This window comes from Chlorocebus sabaeus, chromosome 2, assembly GCF_047675955.1.
Source record: "Chlorocebus sabaeus isolate Y175 chromosome 2, mChlSab1.0.hap1, whole genome shotgun sequence".
Taxonomy (NCBI): Eukaryota; Metazoa; Chordata; class Mammalia; order Primates; family Cercopithecidae; genus Chlorocebus; species Chlorocebus sabaeus.
The window spans coordinates 7,825,440-7,835,694 of NC_132905.1; the positions used below are offsets into that span (position 1 = coordinate 7,825,440).

General features: G+C 49.3%; 1 protein-coding gene across 1 annotated transcript; it reads right to left on the minus strand.

Moving 5' to 3' along the window:
* Positions 1-30: 30 nt before the first annotated feature.
* On the minus strand, positions 31-9,617 carry FAM210B (family with sequence similarity 210 member B). The gene is made up of 3 exons (XM_008013563.3): positions 9,381-9,617; positions 3,303-3,478; positions 31-2,628 (listed from the first exon to the last, which is right to left on the minus strand). The coding sequence occupies exons 1-3, from the start codon at positions 9,564-9,566 to the stop codon at positions 2,412-2,414; spliced, it is 579 nt and encodes a 192-aa protein (XP_008011754.1). The 5' UTR covers positions 9,567-9,617; the 3' UTR covers positions 31-2,411.
* Positions 9,618-10,255: the final 638 nt, after the last annotated feature.

Genomic DNA, 10,255 nt, shown 5'->3' on the forward strand with positions numbered 1-10,255 from the left:
GTTTGTCGGATAAATTAGAGAAACAATGGCTTTCGTTTTTAAAATAGATCAGTTTTATTCTGCTAGTTCCATAAAAACAATGTAAACACAAATGTTCTGTACATCTTGCTGGTGAATTCACATAATGCTTAGTTCCCTGATCCTTTGACCTCCTCGTCTTCAGTTATTTTCTGTTGGGACCACTGGCCACAGGAGTGGAGTGGGGTTGGGGCTTAGGAGAGAGCAATGTGGCTTTTTGGTATGACTTGTTTTATTGCTTGCCCTCTCAGCACACTCCTGTTACTCCTAACACAAAGTTTGAGATTTAAGCCCTTAAACTTGTAGGTTTCATCATCAGCTTTTTCATTTTTTTTTTTTGCATAGGCATTACTAGGGATGTAAATGGGACACTAGTATAGAAAGTGGTGAGGAGCCGAAGCCAACAAATTGCTTTAAACACAAGATGAAAATGCTCTGTTCTGTCCACACAAAGAATCATCTAATACTGGTGTGAGGCATCTCACTTAGCTGTGGAGAAGTCCTTGGAATTAGATCTCAGAAAGACAGTTCTGGCTTTAAGACAGTAAAACCTTTTGGCAATGGGCTAATTGCCTTAAAGGAAAGAAGAGTTCTACTTGAAAGACCTTGCAGGTGGAGAAACTCCTACAAAAATTCTTGGAGATGTTAGTGGAGATAACTGACATGGGTAGGTGTGGGCCAACCAGGAACTGTCAACAGCCTGATCTCAGCAAAACCAGGACAGCCAGTTAATAGTTCCTTCAGTTCTCTGATAGTCACAAATGTAATTTTATTTAGCCTTGTGGAAGTTCTGCAACAAATGTAATTTTAAAGGACTTGAGAGCCAGAAAGATAAATGCAACTCCTTCAACTATGTGACAGGGCAGACTGGTTAATCTGGGTTCCCGGAATGTGGAGCAAGTGCCCTGTATCAGAGAACGGCCCGGGGGAACGTGCATGATGCCGAACCCCACAGGACAGAATTACTTCAATCGCCTGCTCCTGACTACTGTAAGGAGGAAGTCTCAGTGTCTCAGTTTGGATCTACGCTTGGATTTCTTTGTTTTGGAGACAGAGTCTCCCTCTGTCGCCCAGGCTGGAGTGCAGTGGTGTGATCTTGGCTCACTGCAACCTCCACCTCCTGGGTTCAAGCAATTCTGCCTCAGCCTCCCCAGTAGCTGGGACTACAGGCGTGTGCCACCATGCCCGACTAATTTTTGTATTTATAGTAGAGACGGGGTTTCACCATGTTGGTCAGGCTGGTCTCGAACTCCTGGCCTCAAGTGACCCGCCTGCCTCCACTTCCCAAAGTGCTGGGATTACAGGCGTAAACCACCACCTCTATGCTTGAATTTCTACTCTTAGCTAATCTCTCTAACATACATGCCCTTCATTGGGTAAAGCTGGCTCAGTAGACTAATTACACCTGCCGTGTAATACAAGCCCCTCCCTGGCTTGTATTATCTCATAGTTGCCTTCCATTTGTGACAAGTGCCACGAGTATTCCTTTTTAGGAAGTGATACAAAATGTTTTTTTTTTTTCTTGAACAGGATTTTTAACTCAATGAGACAGTGTAAACATCATGACAATTCTGGAATGTCTGAAGTTTGAGATAAAGATTGTCTAAGGAAAGCTAAGATTGTCTTAGCTGTTTATGTGTGGTATCCAAATTCCTCTGGAACATGGGCATCAGGAACCAAGCGATGCCCCTGCTACTGGGCAGAGTTTTCATATTTTACCTAAACAGAGACAAATGGCGCTGACCTACTTTAATGAAATCTCAGAAAAACCATCTGGAATGAGCCCCATCCTGTCCAGATTGGAAGGTGTTTGGGGATCAATGAAACATACCAGAAATACTCTTCTTCCCCCAAAAACAAACGTCATGAATGTCAAAGTATTGATGCTAATTTCGATTGTGATTACGTATTAAGTTTTGCTTCATTAATCGTAGCACTGGCAGCTGTTTTGCAGAACACTGCGTATTAAACTGTAGGCAGCTGACAACAAATATCAGCGGAAGCGGGTATTTAAAAGCCAGTTAAATTAATCATTGCTTTTTAGGAAACTGAGCCAAGATTAACCCCCTGGAGCTTTTACAGACAGACCCTCGCCAAAATCTCCCACAAGGAACATTTGTAGGCTATTTTGTTTTGAGATGTTAACCCATCTGTGATGTCTTGCTGAGATTTTAGATTATATATACAAGTCCTATAATGAATAGCATTCACAAAATTTATGACGCAAAAAATTAAAATTGTTCAAAAGCCTGATTTTTGCTGGCAAAGTTTATCCATGAGAACATAGCAATTAGCCCCCTACCTCTCCAAAAGAAACCCTACAACCCTAAAACCAATCCAAATTGTGTAATTTAGAAGAAATAGGTTTTCAGTGTGTACGACTGAAGAGTTCATTAAGGTTTTGCAGCTGGAGGTTTAAAAAATCCCACTTTTCGAAAATATCTCACAATCAAGGGCACAGAGACTAGCGTCATGCTGATTCTCACTGGCGCAAACAGCTTGTGGATTGCATAGGCCACCACAAAGGTACTTGTGCCTGCTGCCATTTTTGACTGTACCAGGGACTCTTTAAATCCGAGTTTCAGCAGGACTGCAGACATATCCACGCCACTGGGGGGAAGAAGCAAACAATTGTTACAGCAAAGGATTAAACGAAGAAATTGGTTTGATTATAAGATTTACAGTATTTTTAAAAATGTAATGAAGTAGCTGAATGAATAAAAGTCTTAGTATCCAGGTGCAGTGCTCAGGCCTGTAATCCTAGCACTTTGGGAGGCCGAGATGGGAGGATCACTTGAGCTCAGGAGTTCAAGACCAGTCTGGGCAACACAGCAAGACCCTTGTCTCAACAACAACAACAACAAAAAAACATAAAATTGGCCTGGTGCGGTGGCTCATGCCTATAATCCCAGCACTTTGGGTGGCCAGGGGGCGTGGATCATGAGATCAAAAGATTGAGATCATCCTGGCCAATATGGTGAAACCCTGGCTCTACTAAAAAGACAAAAATCAGCTGGGCTTGGTGGCGTGTGACTGTAGTTCCAGCTACTTGGGAGGCTGAGGCAGGAGAATCACCTGACCCGGGGAGGCGGAGCTTGCAGTGAGCTGAGATAGATAGCGCCACTGCATTCCAGCCTGGCAACAGAGCGAGACTCCGTCTCAGAAAACAACGACGACAACAAAACCCATAAAATCAGCTGGGTGCAGTGGTGCATGCCTGTAGTCTGAGCTACTATCTTACATGATGGTAAAAAACAAATATTAATTACTGTCAAAAATCTTACCTTGACACAACCATGTAAAATATGCCCAAGGAGATTAATGAGATTCCAATGTGCAGCGACACGCCGACAGTGCCATACTCTTGAAAAATCTTTTTCAGTTGCTGTGACTTGCTTTGCTTTTTCTCCTCTGTGCAACTGATGCTGCTGCCTGTTGTCTCTGTGGCCTGGCTGGGATCCTGTGTACAAATCAGAGAAGAGGAGATGCTTTAGGGCAGGCATGGGCAGTCATTACTGGCTTTTATACATGCATGCAATGTTATACTCTTTCCTGCTGGATGAGAGATCAGTTACCCCTTTCCTTTTTTTTTTTGAGATGGAGTCTCACTCTGTCGTCTAGGTTGGAGTGCAGTGGAGCAACTGTGGCTCACTGCAACCTCCGCCTCCCTGGTTCAAGGGATTCTTTTGCCTCAGCTTCCCAAGTAGCTGGGATTACAGGTGCACACCACCACACCCAGCTAATTTTTTGTAGTTTTAGTAGAGATGGGGTTTCACGGTGTTAGCCAGGTTGGTCTCGATCTCCTGACCTCGTGATCCACCCACCTCAGCCTCCCAAAGTGCTGGGATTACAGGCGTGGATCAGTTACCCCTTTCTTACTCAGTGAGCCGAGTTTGAGCCAACTTAGTCACCAAGTGCAATGCAAGCCTGGAACGAGGGATGGCTGGCAGAAAGATGGCTCCAAAGCTGTCCCAATCCCAGGATCTGTGAATGTGTCACCTTACATGGCAGAGGGACTTTGCAGATGTGATTAAGGGTCTTGAGATAGGGAGATGCTCCCGGATTACCTGCGCTACATTATTACCAACGTCATCACAAGGGTCCTTATAAGAGAAAAGAGGGAGGCAGGAAACTCAGTGTCGGGGAGGGGGCTGTGAGGACAGAAGCAGAGTGAGATCCGAAGATGCGCTGCTACTGGCTTATGGAGGCAAGGGCCATGAGCCAAGGAATGCAAGCGGCTTGAAGCCAGAAAAGGCAGCACATGGATTCGAGCCTCCAGAAGGACCCAGCTCTGCTGAGACCTTGACTTTAGTGCATTAAGACCCGTTGTGGACTTCTGGCCTCCAGAACTGTAAGAGAATAAATGTGGATTGTTTTAAGCCACCAGGTGCGTGCTCATCTGTCACAGCAGCAATAGTAACTAAAACACCAGGGCTCACAAGCTTAGGGACAATGATCCTTTATCAAGCATTTTCTCTGAGCCAGGCGGTCCTCCGACACTTTCTCCTTCCATCCTCACGCCAACCTTCAGAGGTAGATACTACTGCTTTTCCCACTTTACAAAGGAGCAACACAGGCTTGGTGAGGTGAGGTCACTGCCCTGAAGTCACCAAGATTAGAGCCCAGCCCTCCAAGTCCACAGCCTGCACATGTGACAATCATGTTATATGCCACCAAAAAAGGACGGTGTGCACAAAATTAATGCAGCAAAAGCGATGGCAGATGTACTCCTATGATCAAGATTTACACCTGACATCTGAAACACACAAAGTGGGGGTGATTCTTGCACAGTACTCTACCAGGACTTGTACAGAAATCACGGATTGCATGGGACATCTGTTGACACTTATTGAGCACCCACCAAGCCTGGAATGTGTGGGAGAAACAAAAATCCCAACACCACCCGGATTAGGGGAGGGAAAAAACTGCTTCTCAGTAAGAGAACACTTTAATCAAAAGACTTCTCTAAGGACAGTCCTGAGGCTGGTCCCGGCAGGTGACGAGCACCTGGCTGTAAGTCAGCTCTTGTTATGGGCTCTGCAGTTGACCCACTTTTACCCTGTTATTTTTAGAGGCATAAGATGTTTTAGAACATTGGAGGAAAAACCTCAGTGTCCTGATGACAGGTCCTTTCTGCTGAGCCAGGAGCTGAGCTTACACTTCAAAGGTGTCATTTCATAAATCCCTCACTGCCTCATGACCCAGGAAACTTTGTCGCTCCTGTTTTGGCAGATGGATGACTGAGGCTCAGAAGGGAGGGATGGCTAACTGGTAGCATGGACTGGTGACTGGGCTGGGGACCACCAGGCCTCAGCCTCTGTGGTACTCAGCAGGCTCCCCTTTCCTGTCCTGCCAGAATGACCATTCTCAAAGGAAGGCACTTTTCCAGAACGTCCAGGCTCTGGAGGGGAGGAGGGAAGATGTCATCAGCCCCTTTCATTGGCCAGCTTATGTGACCTCCCGTTTCCTCCAAGCCTTCTGACTAGCCCTGCCACCCCCGGCCAGGATGGCTGTGGAGAGCATCGGTTCTCCCTGATAAACAAGCCCTCACCCTCCTCCAGCTGCTGAGGGAGGCTGCAGAGCGGGGAGCAGCCAGGCGGTGGGGACTGATAGGAGGCCACCTACACCCCTCGCAGGGCCAAACACCCATGCCCTTGATACCTGGCCCCACTCTGTCCATTCAGTGGACCGAGTGCAGCTGTCTCTGCGAGGGCCCTTTTCTTTGTGGTCTTTATTTTGGCAAAAGGCCTTTTGGCCAAAAAATAAAAATAAAAAGGCAGCCAGGATTCCAACTATAGAATGAGCAGCATCTACCGCAAGACTGTGGTAGGGGCAAGACATTCGGACACAGGGACAATCTCGGGTTAGCTGGCACCACGGCTGGCTTCTGACATTCCAGAGAACACCCGGTTACTGGACAATTTTCTTCCTTTTGTTTTGGTAGAAACACCCGTCTGTAAGCACTGTGAGCCACACATTTTCTTCCTAATCTTTGGGGAGACTAAAGAAGCTAAAATAAAAGAATTTACGAGGGTGTGACTTGCAGGCAATGGAAAATTTTTAGACATTCATTTCTTCGTGAAACATTGCCTTAAGTACCCGGGATGTGTTAGGCACTGTACTAAATGCACAGGACGACGTGACACATCTTCTGTCTGGACTCAACGTGCATGCGCATGTGTGTGAGTGTGTGTGTGCAAGTGTGTGTGTGCGATGCCCCTTCTGCCTCTCCTCAACATTTTTTAAAGTACAAAAACCTGTAATAGAGAAGGGGTAGGAAGGTTTAAAGAATGAGCCAGAGACCTTGCCAAGTTGATCACAGTGTTTGGAGTGACACCTGTTTTCTTTCACTTGATAAATCATATTAATAATAAACACCATATTGTGTATATTTTATACTAGGCACAGTTCTGAGTACTTTGAAACTATTGGCTGGGCGCGGTGGCTCATGCTTGTAATCCTAACACTTTGGGAAGCTGAGGTGTAGGAGGACTGCTTGAGGCCAGGAGTTCAAGACCAACCTGGCCAACATGTCTTTTATTTTATTATTTTATATTTTTAAGACAGATTCTTGCTCTGTTGCCCAGGCTGGAGTGGAGTGATATGACCTTGGCTCACTGCAACCTCAGCCTCCCAGGTTTAAGCGATTCTCCTGCCTCAGCCTCCCGAGTAGCTGGGACTACAGGCACGTGCCACCATGCCTGGCTAATATTTGTATTTTTAGTAGAGACGGGGTTTTACTATGTTAGCCAGGCTGGTCTCGAGCTCCTGAACTCAGGTGATCCACCCACCTTGGCCTCCCAAAGTGCTGGGATTACAGGAGTAAGCCACCACGCCCGGCCTTGTCTCTAATTTTAAAAAAAGGAAATATTAATGCATATAATCCTCACAACAACCTTTACTGTCAATCCCACTTAACAGAAGAGGATCTGAGAAGCCCAGAGAGGTTGAGTAATTTACCAAGGATCACACAGGAATTACTGTCAGAGCTGGGATCCAAACTCACTGAGTCTGGGTCCAAGGCCTTTGCTCTGAACAACCATGCTATGTTACTTCTCATGGATTCATGAGTGTCCCCTCAGTGCCAGGCACTGTTCTAAGTGTAGGGGTCAGAGCAATGGAAAAAACTGACAAAACCCCATCCTCAATGAGCTTATGGTCTTATGGGAAGGCAGGGACAATAAACAGAAAAGTAAAATACCAGGGCTGCTACTTGTGACAACTGCCATAGAGAAGCACCAATCATGGGGGAGACAGGGAGTAGGAGGAACGTTGCAAGTTTAAATAAGGCCATCGGGGAAAGTGTCCCTGAAAAGGGGGCACTGAACCAGAACTGATGGAGACAAAAGGACACTGGGACTCTGGGAGAGGAAGTCGTCTGCCTGAGTTCCCCTACATCCCTGGAAGGGGTAAGTGGCACAGGCAGGCGCGGCTGCTAGGCGGTTTACAGGACATGGAATCACGTTAAGACAAAAAGGCGGGTCTCTTCTGTGGCTTTCCCTACCCCTCTTACAGAGACCCTCTGCCAAGGCAAGGTGGGTGGGCCTCTTTGGCTCTTAATTAAACACCTGGCAAATCTGGAGATCCCAGCTGGGCAGCACACGCCTACCTCCCAACGAGGGTGGCCAGAACAGCCCACAGGAGAGGTGCTGGGCTCTGGCCAAGCTCAGACCCTCCCTGCACTGCTCCCAGGCCCTGCTGGGGACGCATTTTCTCAGGCAGATGAGTTATCTTTTGTCCTAATCTCCTTTGAGTTCTGATCCCACTTGGATTCTGCGGATTTTACCACGGTGCAGAAGAAACGAGGACAGCTCACGGGGGCCTTGTGACTGTATATATTTACTGCAATTATAACCATTTCTAACCTTAATTTAGGACACACCAGATGCCAGGTGTGAACATATCTCATTTTACATTCATATTCTATGAAGTCTGAATTATTAACATCCCATTTTACATATGAGGGGACTGAGACAGAGAGAAGGGAATTTGATCAAGGTCACACAAATAAGTAGAGAGGAATCCAGGGAGTCTGAGGCCAACTCTTCGCCACTGTATACACACATGCCGCTCCAGTGCCAGGGCCTGAGCTGGGGACAAGGTCAATGTGGCTGACAGACAAGCAGGACAAAAGGCCATTCCAGATGAGTGCAGAGAAGACCCACAGCCATGGGGTGGAAGGAGGCCCAGTGGAGGCATCCGAGGCCTCACAGGTGGTTAGAGAGGGCTTCCTGGAGGAAGGAACAGCTGGGCTGGGCCCTGAACAATCACCAGGAGGTGGCACGGTGTGTGCAGGTGCCCCTCTGGAGAGGATCCCCAAGACCTGTGTGCCACCTGTCGGACCGGAGAAGGCAAAGAAGGAAGCCGATCTGGGCAGGAGGCCTGGTGAAAGCCTGGGTCCAATCCCCATCCGCTCCTCACTGAAAAGCTAGGGAATAGTCAGGAGATGCTCGCTGGGACGGCGGCACCGCCCTGAGGCCTGAACCAGCTCATGGAGTTGTCTTCCAAACTCTTGCTGGGAAGGCGCTATTTTTGGCCCTCTAAAAGGTCAGAAAACAAGCTCAAAAGCCTTCAGGGTTCGGTCTGAGGTCACCCGGTGGTCAATGGAGGGCCCTGTCTGCACCCAGGCAAACAAAGAGGCTGCAGACTGCGAGGCCGGACGCGCTCCGGGCTAGACGCCGGCTCTGCGCGTATGGGTTTGCCATTCCTGGACCGCCAGACTTCATATTTACTACTATTTTTATTTAAAAAGACCCACTTGGAAGAAAGTGATAGATTTCTTGAAAGGAAAGCTGGTATGACTGCTCTGAATGAAAATCAGTTTTCACTTAGCACCCATGGAAGGTGACAGAAATGAAACATAACAAACCGCACTGTGGGTTCCTTGCCCGCGGCTTCCCTGGGGACGCCTGCTCTTCCAGTTAGATCAAAAGGGAGGAGCGGCGAGCGTCGGGAGGTGTTCAAAACACAGCGAGACGCAGCCAGACCCAGCCAGAAGGCCTGGACAACAACCCCGCGGGCAACGTGAGGAAGTTCAGACCAAGTCCAGGCCCATCTGCAACTCAGTTGGCTGCGCCCCAGCCTGGCTGAGGCTCTGCAGACCCGGGGCTCGGCCGAAGACTGAGCGACCTTGCGCAGAGCGCCATACCTTCCCGAGCCTCAGTTTCTCTGGCTGTCAACTAGGAGGAATGCTTCCTTGGCTTGTAGGGATATGGGGTTTCGGGGACCCTGGAAGGGCTCGGTCTCGGGCAGCTACAAGTGCAAAGGCGTCCTTGGCGGAGGCGGCCGGCCCCGGGCGCGGCCCTGCGGACTTCTGGGGACCTGGACATTCCCCGGGATCAGGGTCGGGGTGGGGTGCTTACCTGGCGGCCGCGGCAGTCCCCGCGCGCCGTGCGGAGCAGCCGGGCGTCTGGCCTGGGCGGGAGCAGGGCCAGGGCCAGGGGTGGCGGGGCGCAGGGGGCGGTGGAGCCCAGGAGCCAGGTGGCGCGAGGCCGGACCCGGGCGCCCACCCTGCCTGCCGGGCCCAGCAACGCCAGCAACCCGGCCATGGCGCGCAGCTAGGCGCGGCACGGGAGCCGCTGGCTGGGGGCGGGTGGGCGGAGCTGACCCGGCGAGGGCCCTCCCCGGCCCCGCCCGCCAGGGGCGCCGCGGCGCGCGCGGTGGGCGGGGCTGAAGAGGCGTGTGCACATTCCCTTGGCTCACACACTAGCTCCCCTCCTCGGGAGAGGGAGTCCAGGGCTGGTGGGCGGGGCTGAAGGAGCGCGCCCCGCCTCCTCTCCGCTCACCAGGCCCGCCCCTTTGGTGGCGGGTGCAGGTCTTCGCAGGGTCTTGGGCTTTCTAACTGCGGAGTGTAGTTGGCGGGTTTCCTTATTCTGCGGGCACAAAGGTGGGCATAGGGCCGTGGCTTATGAGCTTTCCTCCCTGCAGAAGTGCGTGAAACCTGAAAAAGATTATAGATATGTTTACGTGTTAGCTCCAAAGAAGAAAATAAATATGAGAATTGACATTAGTCCATGTTTAATAAAAAGTCCTCTAAATGACCCTCAAAGATTGTTGGCGTGAATGTAAAGCGAAAGATGGTGTGGCAGTTGCCTAAAAAGTTAGACATACACTAACCATATAACCCAGCAACTCCACTGCTCGGTAGCTTCTCAAGAGAAACAAAGGCTCGACACTCAAAGACTAAAATGTGAAGACACCAACGTTTGTAGAGAACTTATAAATATTAGTCAATAAC

Bases quoted from the DNA above. Each gene is read 5' to 3' on its own strand.
- FAM210B (XM_008013563.3), bottom strand. From the start codon at position 9,566: ATGGCCGGGTTGCTGGCGTTGCTGGGCCCGGCAGGCAGGGTGGGCGCC. The intron at 3,479-9,380 runs GTAAGCACCCCA...ATTTGTACACAG, and splicing joins GGGACTGCCGCGGCCGCCAG to GATCCCAGCCAGGCCACAGA. The intron at 2,629-3,302 runs GTAAGATTTTTG...TCTTCCCCCCAG, and splicing joins TTTTACATGGTTGTGTCAAG to TGGCGTGGATATGTCTGCAG.